We start from the raw sequence: 27,203 nt of genomic DNA, 5'->3' as shown, positions 1-27,203 counted from the left end.
TGGTGTGTAGAGGTCGGAGAAAGGGCGGCAGGTGGGAGCCGCAGCAGTCAGGCATAACGGGGAGGTGTCCTTGAGCCTTGAAGAGCTGGCTGGAAAGGCAGAATTTCTGAAGTAGGGTGAAGAGGGAACCGCCGACCGGAGGAAACGCTCGTAGCTGTGCGCAAAGGTCAGAAAAGCCTGGAGCATTGGCAGGGTGGAGGGGGGAGTTGGACCGCCGGGCGGAAAGGCGCGCGCGGGAGGCATTCTGCGGGGAGGGGCGAGCACGTGTGGGAGCAGGCGCCGCGCGACCGGAAGGGTCACGCTTTTGCCCGGAGGAGGCGGAGGGCACACGCTGCCCCTGGTGACTCTCCCAGCCACGGGGCAGTGGGGGGTGGCAGGAGATCATGGGGTCTGGGGCCAGCTAGACCAGGCTTGCGATCTGGATTCCAACACACCCTCTCCTTATTTCTTGTGACCTTGTCAGTCCCCCTCTGAGCCTCGGACTCCTCACCTGTTAAATGAAGACCACGATGCCTGCGCCGCGAAGAGTGGGCCAGAGCTTTCCCAGCTTGGGCATCAGCCCAGGGGCGAGTTTCCTTTCGCCTCTAGTCTCTGATCTCTGTTCCGACCCCAAGCTCGGGGAGGAGCGGAAGATGTCCGCGGCGTGCGCCCCAGCTCGCGGGCACAGCGCCCCCAGTTGCTTCCTTCTCAGATTCCTAAGAGCGCCTTGAGGCCAGGAAAGGGAGCAGGTGCTGCCAGCCCGGGGCAGGGACTCGGAGCCCGGGGATCCGCGCTGACGCAGGCGAGCTGGGCGCCACTGGCTGCCCCTTCCCACTTTGGCGGGTTGGGGGATGGGCGGTCAGCCCCTGGAGAGTGAGCGCCAACCTGGGGCTTCCTATTTCGGGAGCGGGGGTGTGGGCCACGCCCCGTCACGTGATGCAGGGGCCATTTAAAGCGGCAGCGCGCGCTGGGAGCCGCCGGTCCCAGAGTCCTTACACGCCTGCTCTGTTGCCTCTTCTTTTTCAGCCTAGTCTCACCATGGTGGACGCGTTCGTGGGCACCTGGAAGCTAGTGGACAGCAAGAATTTCGATGACTACATGAAGTCACTAGGTAAGGGCGGCTCAGGATGCTGGGCTGAGGATGCTGGGCTGAAGGGAGCTGGCCGCGAGCCCGGCGTGGAGCAGGGCTCCAGCCCTGGCTAGTACCTGCAGGCCTCTGCATCCCTCCGGGTCAAGGTTGGGGAATCTCAGGACGCGGAAAATGCGGCAGCCAGGGCTAGGACGTGCGAAGCCTGTTGGGAGGGGGCTATCATTGTCTGAACCTGGCAAGAGGGATTCCCAGGGAAGGAGGAGCAAGGAGGCAGCTGTGTCGGTCGGTGTGGGGGAAGGGAGGCGCTTTCGAGGAAGAAGGGTATATGATCTGGAGGTAGGGGGCGGGTTTGGATAAAAGGAAAGAAAGCACTGATCCCAGAAAGTGGGAGACTAGCTAGGGGAGGAAAAGAACAGAAGCTTGGGTGGTTTAGGAACTGGAGACTGAGCACGGAATGGGAATGGGGTGGATAGGCGTGTCCAATGGTCTAAAGAAGTAGGGAATCCCTGGGAGGTGGAAGATAAAGGCGGAACCATGATGAATGGGATATGAGGAGAAGTAAGACTGGGGCCTGCACAGTTAGCAACAACTCCTGCCCCTCTATGTTGGGTTAGTAGGGTAAAGGATTTTCACTGGACGGTGCCCTCTTTCTCACTAGCCAGTCTCTGTCCTGCAGTGGTGTGTAACCAGGCTTTAATCACTCAGCCTAGTGGTAGGGTAGAACAAGAGACCCTATCACCAGCTGCAACCCGAGGATCACCATTCATTGGGTAGGTGTCTGGTGGAGGGGTGCAGCAAAGGGGTCTGGAGCAGAGCCAAGACCTGGCAAAGGCAGGGAGGGTCTTTGGTCTAGGAGGATGTGGTGCTGGGATGGGGAAGAATGAATAGTCAAAGAATCTTGCAGAGGAGAACTTTGGAGATCCCCATACCTTACCTGGTTTGACAGATGGAGAAGCTGAGACCCAGAAAAAGTAGAAACTTGTCATATCACTTCCATAGCAGAGCTGATATGAAAGCCTAGATTTCTAGACTGGCAACCCAGAGCAGATCCCACTATGGGCCCTGGGGGTGGGAATGGTAAGAACTGCTTAACTAATGATTGACCTCAGCCCTTCCCCTCCTGATAGGGGTTTAGACAAGAGAGGGTGATATCCTTTCTCTGGAATCCCCAGCTTTGAGATTATCCTAGCCTCCCCCCAGCTGGGATAGGGAAAACAGGATGGCTGTTCATGACTGAGCTAGGTACCATGCCTTCCTCCCAGGGAACGGGGGCAGGATGACAGCACATGCCAAAAGAAGGGTTGGTTCACTCCAGGCACCTCCCCACTCTGTTCTTGCCCCCTGAAATAAGGACCACAAGTGTTGGCTCTTGAGGCCAAACCAAAGCGCTCAACTGCCCCTACTCTATGCTGGGCACTATGCCCAATGACTCCAGGAAGGAAGTCATTCTTGGAGAAGCAGGGGGCCCTGCTGGGCAGCTGTTGGGGAAGTTGGAATGACCAGAGCTAGTTCCTCTCCCAAACCTCTTCCAGCAGACATTAGAACAGAAGACCTGTGTCCCTGAAGTGAGTTGCAACATCCTTAACACCCTTGCTCCTTTATTTTGCCCCAGCTTGGGCTAGGGTGCTGAAAATCCATCCAGCCTGCTTGTTGTACAGACGGAAAAGATGAGGGGCCCAGGGGAGAGAAAAGACCCTCCTCAGCTTTCTCAGGAAATAGCTTCAGCTTCACTTCTCAGTAGAACCCAGCTTTTCCCAAGTCTCCTAATTCTGTAAGTTTCTCTTAGCTCAGTCCCTCACCTACTCCACAGTGCTTTCCTTCCTCAAATACTCCACACCTCTAGGTAGGTCCTAAGTAAACAGAGCTCCTTGTGCAGCGACAAGGCCCTGCTCTGTGCTGGGGATGGGATTGGCCTGACTCACTCTGATAGCAGGGGACAAGGCCAAGGCCCTCAGTGGCCAGGAAGGTGGGCCAGCAGCTGCACAGCTGCAGAGGCTGCCTGTGCCCCTCTTGTTTTAGACCAAGAGTTCTCAGGGGACAAAGACGCTCAGCCTAGTGAGTACTAGTCATCTCAGGCACACTTGGTGGCCTTAGGGCCTGGATGAATTACATGCTGGGAGGCAGAATGGCCCAGGAGGAACAGTGAACAGTTTTAGAGCTTAAATTCACGTCTAGGTCAGCTACTTACTCTTTGACTTTGGGCAAGTCACTTCACTCTGTAAGCATCATTTCTTAATTGGGAATAATAAAGCTCATCTTTCAGGGCTGTTATAAGCATTAAATAAAACAACCCACATAGCCAGGCACGTTTGAGGACTTACCACCCACCACCTCATCACAGCCTCTGCCCTTGGAGGACAGCTCAGTAGAGGCTGCTGGGAGTAGAGGGGAGGTTGGAGGTAAAAGGACAGATCTCAGGGAAGCCACGACCTGTAGGGCTCTTTGTTCCACACCCTCTCGCAGCACTCAGACCTTTGCCCAGCACCCAGGGAAGCCATGCTTGGGTCCCGAGGGGTCCCCACAGGGCCTTAGACCAGGGGCCAGGAGACCTGGACTGGAGTCTTGACTGCCTACTACTTTAGGCCTCTCCTAGGTCTGTACACTGAGATGAACACTCCCCTCTGCCCGCCTCCTACATCATGGAGAAGAGGCTTTGAAAATATCTTTGTTACCATATATGGGGGAAAGAGCACCAGTGTCTCAGGGTAAAACTTCCAAAGGTGGGAAATTCTTGTCCATAAAGCCTGGAAGGCAAAGTCCACATTAATCTACTTTCTCCCTCAGCCTGTGCCTTGAGAGCTGCTCAGGTGCCCTGAAAGGGAGCCTTGTGCTCCAGTCTTGGGAGGCAGTACAGCTGAGCAGTTAAGTGAGCTCTGCACTCAGACACCCTGGGTTTGAATTCCAGATTTGTGACCCTGGGCCTCAACTATTGTCAGTTTTTGCACCTGCAGAGATAATAACGTCATTGGTCCTTCAGGGAGACTGGATGGACTGAAGATTACACGTGCAGTTTTTGCCACACAGAAAGCACTTAACAGTGGCTTATTTTGATCTCAGCTCTGCCACTTTCTGTGAGGCATGTCTGTCCCTTAAGTTTCTCATCTGTCTAATGCGGTCAGCAGTCTCTCCACCTCACAGAGCTAGGAGGAAGACTGAATTTTAAAATGGCCACGCAAAATCTTTGAAAGTTCTTGCCCTCCTCTTCCCCCTTCCCCACATCCAGGCCTGAGAGTTGTTCACTGAGCTCCTTGCACCCTACCTCTCTGCTCCAGCTCTTACTCATAACCTTCCCTCTGCCCTCAGGTGTGGGTTTTGCTACCAGGCAGGTGGGCAACATGACTAAGCCTACCACAATCATCGAAGTGAATGGGGACACAATCACCGTAAAAACGCAAAGCACCTTCAAGAACACGGCAATCAGCTTCAAGCTGGGAGTGGAGTTCGATGAGACAACAGCAGATGACAGGAAGGTCAAGGTGAGTCAAGGAGGGGGTCATGGGGAAGGGAAGGCCCTGAAAGGGAATAGGATGGCGCCCTATTATGGCACCTTGACGGGTAGGCTATTGTGGGGGAGTCCACGAAGCCTATGCCGTGCTGGATGTCCCAGGCGCTAAATGCATGTAGTCCTGTCCTCTTGTTTTCCTCCCTCCCTTCTTGCGAAGCATCTACCTGTTGCCTCCAGGAGCCGGCAGCACAGAGCCAGGATGTCCTGACCTCTGAAGCGTCTACTTCAGCTCCAGCTGGGTGACCTTGAGCATGGCATGAAACAGCTCTGGCTTTCTCTCCCCTTCCATACATGGGGGGAGTTATGTGGACATGGCTGTGACCTCAAGTGCTTTAGGAACAATGCCCAGAAGTCAGGGTCTTCCACTGAACAGGTCATCCTGGCTTCCAGCAGCAAAGGAGGCATGTAGGGGCAAGAGGTTGAGACCCACTCAGATGCTTCCTCTTCTCCAACCTCACTTCCTGGGCTTGGCCAGCGACCCTGAGGAACTATTTCCAATGCTGCCAGCCTACAGGCAGGAAAAGCTATGTTCTGGATGGAGAATTGTCTTAGGTGTGTTTGTAGTGTCTTCTCGCCAAGCCTTAGCCCCTCCCTCCTTCTAGGGAGAGAGGGGACATCCACTCCCAGTCTCAGGGCTTGTCACCCTGTGGTGGCTATCTTGGCAGCCTGCCTCAGGCCTCCCAGCCCCTAGGCCAGGCATGGACGAGAGAGAACTAAGGGATTTTGCCCTCAACAGGGTGTCCCTATAGCAGTATCCTCCCACCAGACATCATTCAGCTCCTTAGCTGTTTCCTCTTCCTCACAGCTGCCCCCAAGGACAGGAGAGGGTCTAGTCTCCTCCTTGTGGAGGAAGCTGGAGCCCAGCCCAGGCTCACACAGGAAGCTGGCAGCAGAGACAGGATGATACCCAAAGATGGCAGCCTACCTTGGAGAGAGGTGCCTGCCCTACCACATGCCTTCACCTCCTTGAGCTCACCTACCTGGCAAGAACCCCAGTTAAACCCAGCAGTAGTTCTCTGGGATGCCTAGGCTAAAATAACCTACTCTGAATGGAAAAAAAGTAGGGGAATGGGAATGAGGAGGAAGGTGGTGGGAATGAGGAGGAAGGTGGTGGTATGGGTGCACAGCCCACCCAACCAGCCCTAAACACTTACACAGATTCTGATTCTCCTACTGAACCCTGCTCAGTCAGGGTCCCTAGCCTGGCTTAGAGCCCCCAAACTTATAGAGAAGAGAGACCTGGGAGAGCTGCCATACGAGGACCAGCTGATGCAGGCTGGCAGCTCTCAGAAGAGTAAGTGGACATTTGACTAGGGCTGCGGAAAACTCCAAGGGCACCCAGTCCGAGTCTGGCAGTTGCTGCCCACTTGTCAGCTGAAGGGGTCACATGATGTGGACTAATAGGAGTAGGAATACAGGATAGAGTCTAATTTCCTAATACCTCCCATCCCCAACGGTCTTTCAGACATTACGTATGATCAGTACTAGGCTGGAGACTCTTAGGACTACTCCTCCTCCTCAACAGTCTTTCCCAGGGGTTAGGCTGGTGCACGCCCCCTATATCTTGGTGGGACTGGGGCATCACCTAGAGCTTGGGATAAGTGCCCATCCTGAAGGCTGGTGGTGCTTCTCAGAGCCAAGATGTCTGACTCCACTATATGCCTCTCTCCCCCTACTCGCCCAGCAGCTGAAGGCCCCTCCCCGGGCCAGGCAGCCATGGTGAACCAGACATCCTGCGGGGCTAGGCTGGAGGTGGGCTGCCTGAGCTGGCCCTCACACCATCAGTGGTTCTTTCCGGCTAGAGGCTGAGTCCTCTGTGGCCCCAAGGACCAGACTCCTTCCTATCCCTCAGTCCTAGCTTAGATCACAGCTCAGGCCTCTACCCTCTTTCCACAGTCCACTGTGACGCTGGATGGAGGCAAACTTGTCCACCTGCAGAAGTGGAATGGACAAGAGTCAACACTTGTGCGGGAACTCGTTGATGGGAAACTCATCCTGGTAAGATGGACAACTTTGGAGCCTTACCCAATTGGTTACTACGACCTCTTCAGCCAAGCCTATTGTGAAAAGCCAAGGTCATCCCCTGGGACCATGGAAGCTGGAGCGGTGGAGGGTTAGAGGCAGGGCCTGGTGGTATTAGGTAGGAATTTTCTATGAAGTGGCTTTGGACTTACACAAGCCTAGGTTCAAATTTCAGCTTACAGGCTGCATAACTCTGGAGAAGTCACTTTCTTCAAGTCCAACTGTAAAGTGGGTATTAAAACACCAACCTGTGGGGCTGCAGGGAAATCTGAAGGAGACAGTGGCTGGAGAGCACAAAGCATCACTGGTGTGGCAGGACTACAGTAGGTGTCCACAGCCTTAGTTTCATCCTCTGTGTTGGCAACTTGCCTCACTCCAGCAAGAGGAAGAAAGCAGGGCCAAATCTGATCCCAGGCCCGCAGGAGAGGCTCCCATTTCCTAAGCCTTTGGGCAGGGGACAGGCTGGTGATGGGTGGGGCCGACTGACAGCACAGTCCTTTAAATTTTATTCCAGGCTCACCTCCTCTCAGTGCTTTCCGTGCCTGCCTTATTACAAGTAGCTGACTATGGCCTGGGTTGGAGGTGACAACCAGGCTGGGAGATCTGTCTATTTAGGCAAACTTGAGGACCTCACTCAAAGAATGCAGTCTTGACAGAACACCTCCAGGCCCAGAGGCAGAGACAGCAGCCACCCATGTTCTCTGCCTCCTAACTCTGTGCAGCCTCGGGGTTCTGCCTCAGCACCTTCACTGCAGACCCTCTCGGGTCAGTGTAACCTGCTCACTGCATTTCTTGTACTCACACGGGGCAGGAGACCCTGTGGAGTTAAGAGTGGGGTACCCAGCTCTGGTGGGAATGTGACAGGCAGGAATAGATACTGGGCAATCAGGCTATGGTGAAACCATGGGTGATGCTGGGCTGGATGATGAGAGTTTGGGCCTCTGGCCCTGGCCCTCCCCTAAGTTAGGGAAGGGGTGGAGAGAGTTGGTGGCCTAGTACTGTCCTTCCCTAAGAGTCTCTGGACATTTTTATTTATCTTTTTGTTTACTATGTGCCAGGCACGATTTTAGGCACTAAGGATGAAGGGAGAGGAATGGTACAAAGGAAAGAAACACTCTGGGATCTTGACCAAGTTACTTCCTCCCTCAAAGCTAAATTTTCCCAAATCTTGAAAAGAGGAATTATAATACCTAACTTAAAGACTTGGCGTAAGCATTAGGAAAAGATACATGGCACGTAGTGGGGAGTCAGTAAATGAAGATGATTAGCATGAAGGCAGAGGGCTCACCCCTTCGGAACGGAGAGTGCTCCCAATACCTTCTGTGCCCTCACCCCTGCCCTAACCTGACTGTCTTTTCTTCCAGACGCTCACCCATGGCAGTGTAGTTAGCACTCGCACTTATGAGAAAGAGGCATGACCTGCCCACTCCTTCACCACCTGCTCCTCTGCCAACTGGCTGCTCCTGGACTCCGCACCAGATTGCCTCATTTTTCCTTCTGGCATTTTGTACAAATGCACTGATTGGGGAAATTCTTCTGGGGCCAGGTGGCACCAGCCTGGATCCAGTTCCAGTTCTCATTGTGTATGCTTGCTTTTTAAACTGCATCCAAAGGGTGCTCTGAGGTCAATAAAGCACAGCCAAGGCCACCCAGTTGCCTTTTTGCCTTTGGTGACATGACTTTGGGAGTCTCAGTTTCCGTGTGTGTCAGAGTGGGCAGAAATGACTGCCACTCAGGAAGAAGCACTGGACAAGAGACTGAAATGGACAGTCTCAGGGACAGTGACAGCTGATCACCTTACACCTACAAAAAATAAAACAGCTGTACCTACACCATGACTTTCACTGCCCCCTCCCTGTGGACAAATGAGCTAGTCTAGCCTGGAATAATCACTCGGTGGTGGAGCTTCTGAACCGTCACCCCAGGCCCACCCTGCACTGAACGCCCTTAGGTCTGGACAGCTGCTCTTCCGGAATGCTGTGATCACTCTTTCCAGAACGCAGGCTCAGGACACAGGATCCAGGCTTGTGCCAGTGGTGGTGGGAGAAAATTTCCACTGGCCAAGAAGCTGAGCTTCCACCTATGCGCCAGGCCATTACTCATACAAATTATTACTGGTTCTCCAAGCCCTGGGGGAGAGGTCATCTGATCATTACAGAAGCGAGGGCTTGTAAGTGATCCCCCTAGAAGGCTGTGACCTGCTAGTACTCTGGCTCTGTACCTTAGCTGGGCCTCTCTCCAAAGTCTAAGGTAACATATTAAATGTTTTTCTGTCAACTAATGCAGACTCAGTGACTTTTAAGTCCGTAAGTTACAGAAAGAGATTATACCAGTACAGACTCTCAGTACGTTTAAAACCAAACACACTTCCATATAGTGCCAGGAATTTAAGCAGAAACTTCAAATGGAACCAGTTGACTCACACAGTAGTAAATACAAAGCAAAGCAATGATCTTGGCTTGAGCTGTCTGGTTCAGTGGTCTGGAGGAATGTCACACACAAGCTCAGTCACTGCAAACAATGGTTTTCTGGCTGTGACCACTGGCTGTCACTTCTAACATAGTAGAATCATGTTAGGGGAAATGGAAAAAGTGAGCACCACTTCTCACCATGTTCTCCCTCTGCCCCTGTGTTGGATGCAGCAGACCCACCAATCAGCCCAGGGCAGACGAACAGGGAGGGGCCAATCACTGTTCTCCAACTACAGCCAGACCCCCCTCCACAGCAGTGCCTGTGGCTGTAGCCTGGACTCCGGTACAGGAATCCGGCTCTGGCAGTGGCAGCTGGAGAAGGTAATAGGACCTGCTGCTGAATGAAGGAAGTTGGGTGAATGAATGGGTGAGCTGCAGGGGTCATTTGCAAAGGGACCAGGAGTGGTAAGGGAACAACTCATTCAGACAGATGCCTTTGATATCTAACTCCCAAACCTGCCTGCGGCATGAGGGGAAGCTGTCTACCATGGGAGAGAAGTCATGGGGTGGGAGGCCATATTCTCACTATGGAGTCTTTCGAGGAACCAGGGTTTCAAGGCACAAGGCTGCTGGTTCCTTCTTCTCTCAACCACCCCCTCTATTCTTTCCACTCTCACTCCTTGTGCTTCTTCTTGTGTTTCTTCTTCTTTTTCTTCTTCTTTGCTGCCTTGCTGTCTTTTGATGTATGTCTTGCTTTCTTGCCTGTATCACTCTCAGAGTCTGAGCTGTCAGAGTCAGATGACTTTCTGTCTCTATGTTTCTTTTTCTTCTTTTCCTGGGGGGAAAAAAAAACCCTCAACATTGTATGTGTATATTTGCTTTAAAAAATAAATTACATCTTTACTAATAAGAAAAAATGCTCAAAACAAGTGAAAAGGGATTAAGTCATAATGCAGTATATATTCTAGGTTCCAGGGTGAATAACATATATATATGTATGTTTATACACATATATACATGCACACCATATATATTATATAAGCATGTATAAATTAGTGTATTAAGTAATATACACTTAATATATATACTTGTACATATTTACGCAGAAAACATGGGAAGTACACAAGCAGGGAGCAAGTGCTACCTCAGGAATGAACTAAAAACAGAGGCGCTGGGGTCTTTGTCCTTTTTCATTTTTTTTAAACAAGCATTTATTACTTTCATTTTTTAAAAGCACAGGATATTAAAGCTGAAGGAGTCCTCAGAGATCACCTAGTCTGTCTAGAGATAGTACCTCATGGACCCAAGGATAAGACAGTCATGGAATAAGAGAGTAAATAGATTAAGGATTTCTGCCTCCCAGTCTGGTTTCCATTAGCTGCCAGGAGAATAACTGCTATCAATGAATAAGGCCCCACCTGCTGCCCTTGAATGTTTATCATCTCTAACTTTCGCAACAACCTTACAAGAGCATACTGATAAATAAAAAAGCTCAGAAAGAACTTTCTCAACCCTATACCCCCAACACCATGCTGCCAAATTCACAGCAAAGACACACACAAAGGAAGAGACACACATTCCCAGGCTTCTGCATTCTGTACGGTGCTCAGAGCAGTTTTTATGTATTGCACAAACCTTTTCTTTGAATTGTAAATGTGTATATTGCCTCAGAAAGGTTTCTAAGGAGAGATTATGGGCGAGGAAAGAGCAGAAGAGGGCAAGGCTCCTGCTCCTCCTATGGGCTTCCAACCAGCATCCTGAGAGCTGTAAGTCTGTCGGATAGACTAGGCCTTAGCAACTGGCTTTGAGAAACAACACGTGGAACCAGGTGTTAGACCCAGACTTGAGTTTGGTTCTGCCACTTACCATTACTCTTCTGTAACCTTGGGCAAGTCATTTCACCTCACTGAGGCGTAGTCTCCTCAAATGTAAAACAGAGATAAGAAAATCACCTACGTCCCAGGGCTGTGGTGAAGATTTAACGAGACAGCATCTGCAGGTGGAGAGGCTGAAAGCCACTTGCCCCAGATCACACAAGGCAGGGCTGGGATCTGCATGTAGACCATATGACCGGAAACCTCCTGAGTTTTCTTCTATAGCACACGGTCCTTTTCCTGTACAGTGACAGGAGGCCTCATGGTGCAGTGGTCAGAACAACAATTTTGGAATAAGACAGAATTGAGTTCAAATCCCAACTCTGCCACTTATTATGTGATTTAGAACAAGGGACTTAATTTTTTTGAACCTCAGTAAACCTTCAGTAAATTACCAATAATAAATACCTACTTCAAAGGATGCTATGAGGATTAAACATGGCAAGTACTAACCATAGTGCCTGACACATGGTAGGCATTCAGTGGTTGCTAGAAGCATCATATTATTCTCTCATTTCAGAGACCTCCAGAATGTTGTGACAGTCTAGCCAAGTTTCTACAGAAGATGAGTCAACATTTTGAGAGGAGATTAAACCAAAATTCTCTCTTGGAATCTCCGATGGAGTAGAGAGAGAAGCTTCCCAGCCCTCATGACCAAGATGCAGGAGCCATGGCTGAGAGGAGCTGAGAGCTGGCAAACCAATGGTTTGGCTTGTGGTGTTGCAATTTCCTGGATGGCAGGAGCATGGAAGCCAGTCACAGGCTGTATGGGCTGGCAGGCTCACCAGTTTCTGCCCCTTAGGTAGGACGGAGTCCTGGGAAAGTAAAAAAGCAAACGCAGAGTTTGACACCAGTTCCCCCAGGCCTGGCCCTGCCTGGATAAATCAAAGAGAAAGGAGAGTATAACACCTCCTTACAATCAAATAGCACTTTAGCTTATCAAGCTTTCTGCATCCTGTATCTTGTGACAATAACCTGGTATGGTCAAAAGGCATTTTACAGAGAAGGAGACTGCAACTCAAAGAAGTAAAGTGAGTTAAGCTACACCAAAGACAAGAATATTGTACTTTCTAACTCCGAGTTTGGCATTATTTCCACTTTGCTTTCTCTCAATGATGCAGGCTCAGGAGGAGGAAAGAGAAAAACAAATTGCTAGAGAACCCTGGCATGCTGGAACATGGACCGTAGCTAGCAAGGAGGACTAGGCAGATGGCCTTCTAGACCTCAATCTTGATATAAAAGCTCTTCTGCAACCTGAACAAAGAAAATCCAATGGCCTCATTTTCACTGTGTATCTAACCTTGAGATAGAGAACAAAAATTACTTCATATGCTGTAGTTCAAGACAGAAGTTCGGAGTTGGGGTGGGTGAAGATGGAAAGCCAGAGGTGAAACTAGCTTCTAGCCCCTTGACTGCATTCTAGGGGGGAGGGGAGCTAAAGGGTAATGACCCAGGGATGTGAGCTCACAGAGGGGCGGGGGAAGAAGCGTGGCTCAAAACCACTCTCTAGGAAAGGTACGTGTCATGTGCTACAACAGCCAGCTCATCCACTTTGTCTAGGGTTCTGAAACAGGACAGCAGCAACCCTGTATAAGAGAAAAACAATAACTGACAAGGGAGAATAACAGCAGCTAACATTTACTGAGTACTTCATTTTCTCGATGCTGAGTTAGACATTTTGCACACATACCTCATGACCCTCACAACAAATCTATTAAGTGGGCATAACTGTCTCTGTATTTTCAGGAAAGAAAATTACAACTTCAGAGAGGTTGACTGAGATAAAATGACCTGCCCAGGTGGTAGAACCTCGATTTGACTCAGGCTAGGCCCCAAGTTAGATGTTCTTTTTAGCCCTAGGCAGCACCTAATAACCTAGCATTTCCCGAAGGTACCGATTTAGCCAGATATCAAGCAAGCAAACATTTATTCTTTTTTATTTAGTATTAAGAATTATTCTTGAGAAAGCATTGGTTATTAATTCTCTTATTCATTAGAAATTGATGGATTCTCAAGAGATAATTTGATTCTCAAACTGATTCACTAGGGCAAACTTTTGGAAAGTAAGATAGAATGTGACTCCTGGCTAGAATTTGCCTGCAAGTACTAGTTTATTATAGCTTGGAAAGGGTAGGACCAAAAGGAATAGGTTTATTAATCAACTCACAAATATTTACTGAACTTTATTACCTACAAAGCACATTAGAGAGCCACAGTTTACAGTATTGCTAAGGAGATAAGAAAAACACACAGATTTTTAATAGAAGTCAGACAAATAGAGAGCGCCTACTAGTGCAAAGCCTACTAGCAGATGTGAGTAAACACACTCAGGACCTCAGTACTGGTGACTGGCACCATTCCTCCAAACCTGAGCCAACCTCATCAAACAACGGAAAGAGTAACTCCTTGTAACCACACAGTATATTCATTCAACAAATATTTGTTGAGTACCTTCTATGAGCCAAGAATATCTATTAACTAATTTGTCTTTTATAATAGCTGAATTACATTAGAAATCAGGGATCAGGAGCCTTGAAGGAGTAAATTCATCAAGGAGAAAGGCTAGTTAAGATACTAGGCAGCCCATGGAAGTGACGTAAGAAAACTATAAAAAACATGCCATGGACACACAAGGGAAAGAAATCAATTATGTCTGAGGAATTTGAGGATGGCCTCATGAAGGATACGTAATATGTTGCACTTTTGAAGGATGAACATGGTTTTTGGCAGGTGGAGTGGTGGTGGTAGTGCCGATGGACGAAGGGAAGTAAGGGCCTTGCAGCCAGAGCGAAGATGGAAGGAGGCAAATGCCTGAAAGACCTTGTGCTTATTTACCTGCCATTGGATCCCATCCCTTCTCTCCTATTCAAAGACATCAGCCCCAAAATTGTACTCTCTCCTGCATCAATTTTTCCTTTTTTACTGGCTCATTCCCAACAATAAACAAATATGCTATAATAGTTCCCATTAAAAAAAAAACCCTCTTAAACAATTTCAACCAGGTTGTCACCCTACCACTCGACTAAAACAGCTCTTGTCAGAGTTGCCAGTGACCTCCATATGGCCAAATTCATGGTCAGTTCTTGGGCCTCATTTACTTGATCATTAGTTGCACTTGACACAGTCCATCTTCCTTAGAACACATTCCTCACTTAACTTCCACAACATTCTCTGATGAACGTAATGAGGTGAAAGGTAAAATATAAAATGAAAGTTCATCTTCATCTCCATAACCTCTAAAAGTTGAAACACTCTGGGGCTGAAGTCCTCAAACCCCTTCTCTTCCCTGTATTTACTCTCCATGTAATCGCATATATGAACTTAAATCCCATCTACGTGTAGATGACTCCCAAATGTGTATCTCTCACTCCAAACTACACAACCAACTGCTTCCTCTACACATCCATGTGGATATCTGATAGGTGGCTCAACTCCGATGCCCTGCCCCCCCAAACCTACTCCCTGCTCCCCTCTCCAGCTTTCTCTCCCATTTGCATAGATAGTATACTCAGACTAAAGTTGATTGCTCTCTACTCCCATATTTACTTCTGCATTCCTTCTCTTAATTCAGTTAGTCCAAAACCTTGCAGTCATCTTCAGCTGGTCTCTTTTCCACCTCACATCCAATCACTCAGCGAATTCTGTCAGCTCTACCTTCAGAATATATCCATACCTCAACTCCCTTCTCAGAACCTCCACTACTATCATTCTAGTTCAAGGTACCATCATCTCTCACATGGATTATTAACATTGTCTATTAACTAGCTTGCTACTTTCACCTTGACCTGACTATCTAATTTCCACAAAGTAGCCAGAATAATTCTCTTAAAAGATAAGTCAGATCATGTCATCCTTTTAGTCAAAACCTCTAATGACATCCATCATATTCTAAGTGAAAGCTGAAGTCCTCATATTCTCCCATAAGGCCCTGGTTTCCTCTAACTCATTCACTTCCTCCAGCTACGCTGGCCTCCTCACTGCTCCTTAAACATGCCAAGCTCACTCCTAATATCTAGCTATTGTATTTGTTGAAATGCTCTCTCACCACTTTTCTGAGTAGCTTGCTTTCTCATTGCCTTCAAATATCCACTCAAATGACACTTTATGAGAAAGACCTGCCCTTACATCCTATCTAGACAGGCAAGTCACCTACCCTCTTCCCCCCATTCTAGTACTCCCTATCTCTCATAACCAAATTAATTTTTCTTCATAGCACTTACCACTACTCGACGTATTAGTACTATTGTGTATTTACTTACCAACTCATTGTCTGTGGCCCCCATTAGAAAGTAAGTGCCTTGAAGATATTTTACCTGTTTTGTTCACTAGAGTACCTGCAATGACTAGAGCAGAGCTTTGCACATAGTAGCTCTTTTAATGAATGGTGTAGGGGGAGGACTGGTGAGAGATGATGCTGGGAAGTTGGACAGACAGGGAAGAGTCTCAAAGGAACTTAGACTTTATTCCATAGAAGAAAGGGGATCACTGAAGGCTTTTAAGCAGACTACACTGGACAACTCTCTGTGCTCCAGCAGAATGGGCCCAGGCTTGGCAACCTCTAAGATAGGCACCAGAAGTTCTCTGGACAATGGAACAGAGCCAGCACTGCAGCCAAGGGATGACATTCCCATTTCTATTCTTATATATATAGTACAGCAAACAGTAATTATAGCAGCCACATCAAGGGAAGAAAATTATATTCTGGACCAAATATAGCTAAACTTCACTATATTAAGTGGGCAGCCTGATCCCCAACGCAGATGCTTCCTCCTAAGATGGTATGAATGATTCAGAAAGACCTATGATGGCACATGGTAAGTGAAAGAGGCCAGCAAGGCACAGACCACAGGTTCATGAAAAGATTATCCAGAGCTTCACTATAAAAGCCTCTATTTGTATTTACCAACTGCTTCATAGTCCATTTCCATTTGCAACACACAGTTTCCTCTTGTTCTAATTATGCCCAACAAAAATGACTTAACAATTTGCAGACACTGGGATGTGTCACGGTACTGAATAGGTATAGCATAGAAATAAACCAAAGCACATGAGATTTTTGGACAAGGACATGCATTCAGTTCATGTATGTTTGATGAGAAGAGGCTCAGGGCTAGGAAGATCTCTCACTCCTGCCCCTGCTCCTTTCATTATGACCCACTGGTAGCAGCAGGAGTCAGTCCTTATTACTCTCCAAACTGAGGGCAGGTCTCAGTGAGTGAAAGAATCTGAGGAGCTACAGAGAGCAGAGATCATGGAGTCTGTCCCATCCAAGGCACAGGTCTGTATGTGCCAGGCACTATTTGGAACAGGTGACATCCTTTCTTTATCCTGGGCTGTTTCTTGGTTCTGCAACATGCCTAGCACCTTCTCCTGTCTTAGAGGCTTTACATTAGACATTCTCTTCACCAGACTGCAGAAGGAAGTGGGACAATGAAGCAGTCTTGTGAAGAAGCAGAGATGAGAACCCAACAGCGTGTTTCTGACTTTCTGGGTTCTAGTTCTGCATGGTCCGGAGCCAACTAATGCTGGAACAGGTGTCCAAATCTGTCACTCTTGCACACTCCAAAATATCCATCTCAGGTAGGTTTTACTGGTAAGGAAAGCCAACCTCCTGTTGGAATCAAAGATTTAGAGGGGGAAAGGAAACAGACAGGAGGCCTGGAATCTTGATTTATGATTCTGAACAAAAATAGATCAACAGAGAACATCAGGTAATTGCTGAGGGTAGCTAGTAATAGGGCAAAAGTTGCAAAAAAGTGACTTTATAAATCCTGATAAGTCAATCACCTAACACAGTGCACAACAGATGTGTATGAGGCACTCAATACATAGTTGTTGAGTAAATAAATAATTGAAGAGCTAAATGAATTAATGGTAGCAGTGTGGTATACAGAAAGAACACTGGGTTAATAAGCTGAAGAACTGGGTTCTTATTTCAGCACTCTCTCTTGTAGCTGTGTGTCTTTGAGTGAGACAATTTCTTTTAATCTCCATTTTCCTAATGTGTAAATTGGTGGGATAATAACACCTACCTACTCTGGTTACCACATAGGACTCTATAAGGATAAAACAAAAAATGAAGGTATTTTATAAACTGTAAGTATTAAACAAATATAAGGCATAAAAGATAATAAAGGGATTAACAATAAGATGAAAAGACAATGATGTTAGATGATACCTTGACAGAAACAATGACCATTAAGGGAGAAGTTTTCACAGTTTCAGCTCCCCAGAGCACTTCTTAATCAAAGAGAATTCATGAGTTAGAAGTTAATATACGCAAAGGTACTTTAAAAAATAATAAGGTATGATGATTATTACTGCCATTGTTCATCAGACCATTTCTTTACTAACTGAAGAGCGATGGAGAGTAGGAGAATGGGCTGACTAAGCAGGCCATAAAAACCCTCATACCTAACAGCTCCTTAATAATTATTGGTGAACTTAATACACATCTCAAAGCAGCTTTAGAAACAAAGCAATAACTAATTGCACCAAATATATCAAGCAATGCAAAAGCAACTTAACCAAAGGCTCACAGAAGTGAGATATCCACAGAATGACTTTAGGAATCTAGCATATACCATTTAACCCCTAAAAGGTTAAGAGAGAATGAAAAACCCTTGGAACATATAAATAGGATCAGAGTTAAAAATCTAGCTCTACTAAAGAAGCAAAATTACCTGTTTGCAGACATGATCTTATATGTAAAAAATCCTAAAGATTCCACCAAAAAAAAAAATCTGTTAGAACTAATAAATGAATTCAGAAAAGTTGCAGGATACAAAATCAACACACAAAAATTAGTTGCATTTCTATATACTAACAATTAGCTATCCAAAAAGAAAATTAAGAAAACAATTCCATTTACAATAGCATCAAGAAGAATAAAATATTTAGGAATAAACTTAACCAACGAGGTAAAAATACTTGTACACTGAAAACTACAAAACTGCTGAAAGAAATAAAAGACAACACAAATAAATGAAAAAAAATGGGAGACTTAATATGGTTAAGATGTCAATACTACACAAAGTAATCTACAGATTTGATGTAATCCTATCAAAATTCCAATGACATTTTTTGCAAAAATAGAAAATTTCATCCTAAAATTCATATGGAATCTCAAGGGTCCCAAAGAGCCAAAATAATCTTGACAAAGAAGAACAAAGATGGAGAATTCACATTTCTTGATTTCAAAACTTACTACAAAGTTAGAATCATCAAAACAGTGTGGCACTAGCATAAAGACAGACATTTAGACCAATGTAATAGAATATAAAGAGTCAGAAATAAATCCTCATGTATATGGTCAAATGATTTCTGACGAGGATGCTGAGATCATTCAATGGGGAAAGGACAGTCTTTTCAATGAATGGTGCTAGGAACATTGGATGTTTGCATGCAAAAATATGAAGTTGAAACTTCCTTTACACCACGTTTAAAAAAAAAAAAACCCAAAATGGATCAAATATCTAAACTTAAGAATTAAGACTAAACTCTTAGAAGAAAACAGAAGAAAAAAGCTTCATGACATTAGATTTGGCAATGATTTCTTATCTGTAACATCAAAAGTACAGGAAACAAAAGAAAAAAATATATATTGGACTTCACCATGACTGAGAATGTTTGTACATTAAAAGACACTATTATATACTTAAAATGTGAATATACTTAACTCTCCTTCTGAATTGTATACTTAAAAATGGTTAAGATAATAAGTTTCATATGATTTTTCACTGCAATTTTTTAAAATGTAAATCTGAAAAATAAAAATAGACTATCAACAGTGAAAAGGCAATCCACAGAATGGAGAAGACATCTGCAAGTCATAAATCTGATAAGAGATTGATACTCAGAATATATAAAGAACTCCTTGAACCCAGTGTCTGTACTTGAACCCAGTCTCTGACCACAAAGCCTCTATTTTTAAGCAACAGCTAATTGTAGTTGACATGCACTGGACTTTGCTTTTTGCCAGGCACTGTGCTTAGAGTTTTATGTGTATCACTTCATTTTAACCACTTTATGAAACAGATGCTTATTGTTCCCATTTTGTAAACAGAGAAACAGATTCAGAGAAGTTTAGTAACTAGCCTAAGTTCCACAGTGAGGTGACCCAGCTGAGATTAGAACCTGGGCAGTCTGTCTCCATAGCCCAGGTTCTTAAGTTCATCCTCTACTGCCTCCAAAAATCAATTCCTCAGCACCCACCTGATGCAACACTGCAGAGACACTGCAAATGAGCATTACAAGATTGCATGGCAAAAATGGAAAGATGCTATGACAAAGTAAAAAAGCAGGAAATAAAATGGTACATACATTTTAAATACACCTAGGTAAAGCATGAATTTGAAAACAGCTGGTAGGAAATATGTGACACAATAATATAGATTCTGATAAAATTGTGAGATTATGGGTTGCCCTTCTTTTGCTTTACATTTTAATGAGGTTACATGGGGGAAACTTCCCATCTCCCTCTTTAAGTCAAGTCCTCAGAGCTCTATGAGGAAGGATCTAGAAATACCAGCACCAAGGATAAAGGTAAGTTAGGCTCTGTTTACAAAAATAAGCAATACTCAACTTATTATGTATAAAATAAACTACAAGGATATATTGTACAACATGGGGAATATAGCCAGTATTTTATAATAATTATAAATAGAACATAACCTCTAAAACTTGTGAATCACTAAACTGTACACCTGTAACTTATATAATATTGTCCATCAATTATACTTCAATAAATTTAAAAAAAAAAAAGTAATACTGCAGGCAAGGTGGGTCACAGTTGCCTCTGAGGGAGCTAGACGAAACATGGCAATTCTGAAGGTTTGCAGGCAGCTTCTGGAGGGCAGCACTTGGAGTAGGGATCTTTGTTAAATTCTATTTCTTTGGTTCACAGGAGAACAGTACCAAACTCAGATAGTAGCCCCGCTGCTTTAAATCAGTGTTTTCCAAGTGCCATTGATTCATCTAATATTGCCACAATTTTTTCTCTGAGTGTTTTACAACTTGCTATTTTTTCACTTAAATTTTTTTCATAAAATCTGAATACTTTCCTTTTAACTTTAAAAAGTCCTACTTAAAAGAGAAATATTATAACAGAACCACATAAGTTAAGTATGTGTAAATACAAAACTTGCAGCCCTTGTCTTAAGTAGAAAGTAACTATAAAAATAAGCACATACAAAAAGGTACAACAATGATTTAGCTAGATATAATGTACTGTCAGTGCTAAAGGCAGTAGCTGAAGAGGAATACAATTAGACAGTTTGTTTTCACAGGAGGCAGTTTGGATTTTAAGTACAATTGGAAATCATTGAAGGATTTTAAACAGGAAGAGACATGGACTGACTAGACAGTTTAACAACTCTCTCTTGGGAATTAAAAAAAAAGAAAGAAAAAAAAATGAGAAAAGACAGAACAACTGAACAACTGAACAACATCATTATCCACTTTGACCTAATTACCAATTGTAAAACACAATGCTCTATTAGAACTCTTGTGTACTACTGGTAGGAATGTGAAATGGTATAGTTGCTGTGAAAAACAGTGTGGTGGTTCCTCAAAAAAATCAAAATAGAATTACTATATGATCCAGCAACTCCACTTCTGGGTATATATTCTCAAAAACTGAAAGCAGGGTCTTGAAGAAATATCTGTACAACTATGTTCACAACAGCATTATTCACAAAAGCCAAAAAGTGGAAGCAATCCCAGTGTCAACAACAAATGAATGAATAAGCAAAATACGGTATACGCACACACTGGAATACTTTCAGTCTTGAAAAGGAAGGAAATTCTGACACACGCTATATCATGGATGAACCTTGAGAACACTGCGCTAACTCAAGTAAGCCAGTCACAAAAAGATAAATACTGTATGATTCCACTTTATAAAGTACCTATGGTAGTCTAAAGCATACAGACAGAAGGCAGAATGGTGGTTATCAGGTGCTGGGAGGAAAGGCGAATACACTACAAGAGAACAAGTATTTCTGACCAAACTACAGCATAGTTTTTTTTCATTTCCTCTCTGTGCTGCACGCTACAAATGTACTGGTTTTTTTCTGCACCACAATAATGTCTGTTTCCTGAATTGTTCTGCTGTAAGTAGTAGACGGGAGACACAACTCAGTGAGACAGGCACTTTTATCCACTGCTGGGTGCAAATAAGTACATTTTTGAAAGACAGTTTTATCAGATGTATCAAGAGCCTTAAAGCCCTAACTCGGTAATCTTATATAGGAATTTACCCAAAGAAAGCAGTAAGAGATGTGGCCAAAGATTTAGATATGAAGTAATAAAAATATCTAACAATACAAAAATTATTAAATAAACCATCATACAGCCATAGGGTAGAATATCATATGTTGCCCTTAAATCAGGTTCCTGAAGAACACTTAGAAGATACTAGAAAATGCTTTTGTTAAGTATAACAAAAAAAGATATAAACTATACCTAGTATGACCATGATTTTGTGTTCATGTGCAAAAACAGACGTATATACATGAAAATTATATATCCACATTTACCTTGAAAATAGTATGTTTATTTAGAAAAAAGATTGGATTTTCCAAAAATACTATAAGAGTCTCTCTGGGTGCAAAGATGACAAGAAATCTGAATATTCTTTATGTTTTTTAGTATTTCTAAAATTTCTGCAAAAAGTACATTTTTATTTTAAAACTCAAAAAAAAAAAAGGTAAAATATAAGCAAGACAGCACTCACCTTCTTTCTTTTTCTAGAAGAATTTCTCGTGGGGTCAGGCTTCTCAAACTCTGCTGACTTTGCCTCTTCCTTCTCCTCCTCCTCCTCAGGTATCAGTGAGTACTTGGTCCCACCTGGCTGCATGAAACAATCCTTTGCAAAGTGGCCTGTGGAAGAGACGTGGAAATGGTAGGGAGGGAAAAAGCAGTCTCTCCCCTTAGCATGCCAACCTTCCCCAGACCGAGGCTCCTGAAAGGGGCTAGCTGGTTCAGGAGGTACTACTGAGCTCACTCAGAGCAGCTGTTGCATTCAGAGAAGATTTCCTGTCTCCTGAGGATGGCACTGCTCACTCAACCAGAGCTAGACTTGCAGCTGGTCCTAGAGCTGTGGGGAGCATTTGTCACTGCTTTGGAAATGGCACAGGATATGAGGACACAGACTTGCGCTGCCCTCCATTAGCAACTGGGCTTAGTAACTTTTAAAGATCTATTTGGAACTCATTACTGACAATGAAAGGCTGCTCCAGAGAGCACAACACTTAGCAGAGGGAGCTGAGCGACAGGCCAAGCCCTAAAGGAAGATAGCTCTTAGGCAACAGGCAGGAAGGCAGCACTCAGATTCAAGCTAACGGAGAGACAGCACGGTCACCTAGGGGCCCTCAACGTTCAGACTGTCAGGTCTGGCAAGAGCCTGAGAGATCAAGTCCAACACTGCATGTGCAGAGGATATGAAGGCACAGAGTGAAGCACCTAAAGGCCACACAGATAGCAGCAGAGCTAAAACGTACCCCAGGTCTCATGCCTCTCTGCCCTGTGCTTTCTACTGTACCAAAACCAACCACCTTTGGCCTGCCTGGGCCAAATTCCACCTCTCATTATTCTTCTCTACCTCATGTAACACCTGGTGGACACAAGCTGAAGTTAAGAGAACCCCAACCTCCCTGAGCCTATAGTGCTATTAAGGGGTCCCTTAACAGATGCTACACAGCTGGTTTTTGCCTGAGTTTTTTGTAGATCCTGTCTCAGGAGCACAAAGAATTTGATGAGATCATCAAAAAGCTACATATAAACTACTTTGCAACTTGGAGTCCAGAAGCTGGATGGTGTCTGGAAGGAGAGAGAATAAAGCATAAAGTTTTCCAAATATCTGGAATGTTCCTATAATAAGAGTGAGGAAGTATTCTTTCTTTCAAAATTTAGTTTTCACTTCCTCCCTCTACTTTAATGATAAATTGGGGCTTAAACTCCACAACCTCAACCAAGGCAACCAGGGCTGCTACCAGTCATTTTAGAAAAATCAAGAGAGCAGGGTAGATGGAAGGCTAGGGTAAAGGGGTGACAAATTGACGTCCCTCTGAAAATGAGCAGCTGGCAGTCCCTTTCATTATAGCTCCAACAAAGGAAGTCAGGCTGAAAAAGCTCTTTAATATTTGAGTAGAACTAAAGAAGACCTGAGGAAACAGAGCTAAAAGGAAGTGATTAGCCGGTATTCTCTACTACTAAAAAGATACTGAATTCAGAACTCTGAAGTTAAAGAGATAAAGGTAAGCAAGAAAAGGTTTGACTTGGATTCTTAAAGGCTGTATTTCCAAGTTGCTTAATTTTTGAAGCAAAACAATAATGGTCCTTCGAGATAAAAACTGAGTGTTAGTCATAATCCAACACTCTTACCCCTCCTGGCATAGTATCTGAGGACCTTGTACAGGCAGGGCATCAGCTGTGGAGAGAGGGGAGTCGTGATGATGGTATAGTCCCGGCAGGGACAGAATTCAAAGGAACAGAAGAAGCATCAGGCCATGAACTCCGATGTGAGTCTAGTAGGAACAGTAGAATAGCAGGTGAGGCCGTCACTTGGCTAAAAAACAGAGTGAGCTAAACATACACTGGGTGGCTTCCCTCATGCAGTAAAGGGTCTGTCTGTAAGGAGAGAAAAACTGAAACAGCAGAGGCTTCGCCTTACCTTTACAGCCACACTTCTTGCAGGTAGTGTTCAGGACAGCCTCGAGGGTAATCTTCTGCCCAGTGTAATCCTGGAAGGACCGCCTCCGCCTCTCTTCTTGCCTGTAATGAAAAGGATACTGACTGCTGGCCCTCTTAAGAGATGTGGTCAGAAACACTACAAGTTAATACTGTATGTTGGTTTTTTGCTTTGTTTTTGGTGGGTAGAAGGGAGAAAGAAGGAAAAGCACTAAGCCTAAGGAGACAGGCAGTGAAAGCAATGTGAAATAGACAACTTTTCTCATTCAGGACAAGGCTCTGAATTAATAATTATAAATGAGACTAGGTTTCATCTCCCTGATGTACAGGGGATGAAGATATAATTACTCACCCCACTAAGCCCACTACAACCTTTACACAGTCACTCCTGGGTTTAAAAGACCTTCAATGACTTCCTAGAAAATCAAGTCCAAATTGTTTACCTAGGTATTCAAGGCCTTTCACAGTCTGTCGCTAACCTACTTTCCAGGCTCATCTTTACTTGTACAATATGCTCTGGCCAAACCAGACTATTCTACTTTCTCCAGATGGTTCACTGCTTTTGCTTAGGCAGTTCTCTTTCTGAAATGCTCTGCTTCCCCTCTTTACTCCCTCCTCACCACCTAACTACACCCAAACACTTCAAGGCTCAGCTCAGTTACTGCCTCTCCTCCTATGAAGTCTTCTTTCCTGAGCCCCTCAACCAGAATTAGCTCTCTGTTCACATTCCCATAACACTTTAAAAATATTCTAAACATTTGACCAAAGTATAATATACATAGAGAAAAGTGTTCGTAAACACACAGCTTGACTGATTTTCACAATTTGAAATACCCATGTAACTAGTACTCAGATAAACAGAACATCACCAGCACCTCAGAAGCCCCTCTGGTCACCATGCCTCCCTCCCCCAAGGGTAACCACTATTCTAATTTCTAACAGCATAGATTAATTTTACCTACTTTTTATGAATTACATGAATGGAATCACAGTATGGACCCTTCTGTGTCTGGCTTCTTTCACTTATTTGTGAGAGCCAGCCATACTGCTGTGTGCAGTTGTGGATCATTCATTCTCACTGCTGTAAAGTATTTTGCTATTGATGCGCATTTGAGTGATTTCTATTATGAACAGTGCTTCTGTGAACCTTCCAGCACATGTCCTTCGGTGAACATATATATGTATATGCATTTCTGTTGGGAAGTGCCTGGTTCCAAGTAGGAGTGGAACTACTGGGTTCTAGGGCATCTACTTTAGGAGACACCACCAGACAGTGTGTTTACCAATTACACCTCTACCAGCAGAGGCTAAGCATCCCAGTTGTCATAGCTCTTGTTTTTTACCCTTCCTCTAACACACAGGACCTGCAGAGCAGGTACTCTTGAAAATGTTTAACTGAAGAATATCACCCCGATCATTCTTTCTTTCAAACTCTGTATTCTACACACACTTCAATCCTAGCACATATCACAGCAAATTTACATTTCTTCTCTAGATTGTGGGCCCTTTAAAAAAATATCTTACTTGCATTGGTTTACCTGGCACCTTAGCCCAAGGCTTGGCAAGCAATAGCATCAATAACTCCTTGTTGAAATTTCTTTATTTTTCATCCAAAATATTTTCCTTTACCTGAACATCTTTAGCTTTGAACTCTGACTCCACCTAAGAATTTCTCACTGTTCACCAGGTCTCTGTAGAGTCTAGCAAAAACCGAGAACTATCCTGCCAAAAGAGCCACATTACCCAGAGAAATGCAGGGTAACAATATCAAAGCAGAATAAAGCCATCTACTTCACATATTTTAGCCAACAGTTTCATGGGATGCATGGGCTCAGGAGAAGAAACAGAGAGGATAAAGGTACTCAGGTCCTCCATATTCTGTCCCAGTTATTCTTCAAAGTTCAGCTAAAATATTGCATCCTCTATGAAATGCTGCCTGCTACCATAGGCAGAGTTAATTACTCATTTTATTTTACTAGGTTTGTTTTACATTCTGCCTCACCCTCTGTCCTATGAGTAACAAAAACCAAGTTGAGGAGAGTGAAGAAGGGAATGATGACGTATCAACAGCCATAAAGTCTCAGTTAAGGAAGATGAGTAAGTTCTAGAGAGCTAATGTATAACATTGTACCTATAGCCAACAATACCGTATCACACACCTAAAATTTTGTTAAGAGGGTAGATCTCATGTTAAATGTTCTCAGTATACTAAAATTTAAAAAACCCAACAATAACAAACAAAAAAACCAAGGTAGGCTCTTGGGGACATAACCTGAACAGTCACAAAAACTCCACGGCTTTCAGATGTCCTTGTTTATAGAACTGAGTTTCAAGTGGCTATGAGTTACAGCTTAAGCAAACCCTCATTATAATTAATTCCAATACTCTGTGGATTCAAATATACTATAAGCCAAATCAAACCTCCTACCTGACACTCCATTCAACAAATGTGTCACCACAACATGTCTCCCTTTCTGTCCTTATCGCCATCATGCTAGTTTAGGCTTCATTACATTTCACCTAAACGGTAACAGTTCATTTACCAGTGTCCCAGCCCCTAATCCAGCTAGCACACATAGTTGGATTAATCTTTTTTTTTTTAAGTTTAACTAATAAATGGCAAGCACCAACGCTAGTACTAATGATACGAGTAAATATATTAAAATGATAGGACATGGTCTTTTTCCTCAAAGAGTGGAGGGCAATATATAAACAGATAATTTCAGTGTGGTAGTACATAAATGTTCTTTCTAAAGACTATACTATGCTGGCTAAACCTAACTGGAAACTGCACTTAGCCCCATTCCATTTGCAGATTCCCTTATTAGATGACCTTGTTAATACTTTGGGGCCTGAGGGAATGAAACAGATGACAGCTAGATCTTGATGGAAAATGAAAGGTAGTTGACAAACTGTGGGTAGCTGGAAAGAGCATGAAGATATTGAGCCTAATGGAGTGAGGCCAGAGAATGAGGTACCTGGAGAGAATAATTTGATGAGGAATGTCTCCCAGTCAAAGGCTTTTTAAAAATTCATATTATCTGACTGACATTCAAAGCTCTCTGCAATCTGCCCCCAACATACCTTGCAAGCCTTACGTTCTAGTACTTCACTACACCCTCTTCTTTCCTTAAGCGAGACTCTTGAATATGCATGTGCTTTCCTGCCTCATGCTTTTCCTCAAACTATTTCTTCTGCCTAGAATACTATTCTTTCTCTTGCTGTCTGACAAAACCTTATCCATTCTTCAAGACCTAGCTCAACTGCCACTTCTTCTCTATCAGGGCCTGATATCAACTCTTCTTCTTCAAGCTAATTTCTAGAATCCTTCCCTTATGCCACTCTTTTAGCATTTATTACATGTTGCCTTATGTTAAAGTTATTTGTATAATTATCTCATTACACCAGGCAGTAATGTCCTTAGGTGGAAACCCTGGTAATGCCATTTTACCTCAAACAGAGTATGAACCCAATGTATACTTGTTGAATGAGTAAATGGATGCACTAACTAAATGACTACTACACACCAGGCACTATGGGAGACAATAAAGATAAGAAGTGACCCTTGTTCTCATGGGTCTTATATATTCTTTCAAAAAAAGGGTATATATAACCTCAGATATTAGAGGAAA

General features: G+C 44.4%; 2 protein-coding genes across 7 annotated transcripts in view; one reads left to right on the top strand and one right to left on the bottom strand.

Annotated features, from left to right (window-relative positions):
• Positions 1 to 34: 34 nt before the first annotated feature.
• FABP3 (fatty acid binding protein 3) lies at positions 35 to 8,267 on the top strand. 2 transcript variants are annotated; one of them, XM_006176178.3, is made up of 5 exons: positions 35 to 166; positions 1,006 to 1,090; positions 4,373 to 4,545; positions 6,471 to 6,572; positions 7,961 to 8,248. In XM_006176178.3, exons 2-5 carry the CDS (start codon positions 1,018 to 1,020, stop codon positions 8,012 to 8,014), a joined length of 402 nt encoding a protein of 133 aa, XP_006176240.1. In that variant the 5' UTR covers positions 35 to 166; positions 1,006 to 1,017; the 3' UTR covers positions 8,015 to 8,248. The 2 variants fall into 2 exon arrangements, with proteins under 2 accessions (XP_006176240.1, XP_032351636.1); XM_032495745.1 differs by lacking the exon at positions 35 to 166 and having other exon boundaries at positions 924 to 1,090; positions 7,961 to 8,267.
• A 662-nt stretch (positions 8,268 to 8,929) lies between these two features.
• ZCCHC17 (zinc finger CCHC-type containing 17) overlaps positions 8,930 to 27,203 on the bottom strand; it is a 47,768-nt gene continuing 29,494 nt past the window's right edge. For 3 of the 5 annotated variants that reach the window (XM_006176174.3, XM_014551918.2, XM_032495743.1), the window contains 3 exons: positions 23,555 to 23,655; positions 21,617 to 21,762; positions 8,930 to 9,842 (listed from right to left, as the gene is read on the bottom strand). In XM_006176174.3, the coding sequence (XP_006176236.1) occupies positions 9,681 to 9,842; positions 21,617 to 21,762; positions 23,555 to 23,655 (409 nt within the window). In that variant the 3' untranslated portion in view covers positions 8,930 to 9,680. Of the gene's footprint in view, positions 9,843 to 11,333; positions 12,468 to 21,616; positions 21,763 to 23,554; positions 23,656 to 27,203 lie in introns of those variants that run through there. The other 2 variants (XM_006176173.2, XM_032495742.1) reach the window with 2 other exon arrangements.

This window comes from Camelus ferus, chromosome 13 (assembly GCF_009834535.1).
Source record: "Camelus ferus isolate YT-003-E chromosome 13, BCGSAC_Cfer_1.0, whole genome shotgun sequence".
Classification (NCBI taxonomy): domain Eukaryota; kingdom Metazoa; phylum Chordata; class Mammalia; order Artiodactyla; family Camelidae; genus Camelus; species Camelus ferus.
The sequence above is the reverse complement of the archived record's forward strand: the minus strand, read 5'-3'. Positions and strand labels throughout refer to the sequence as shown.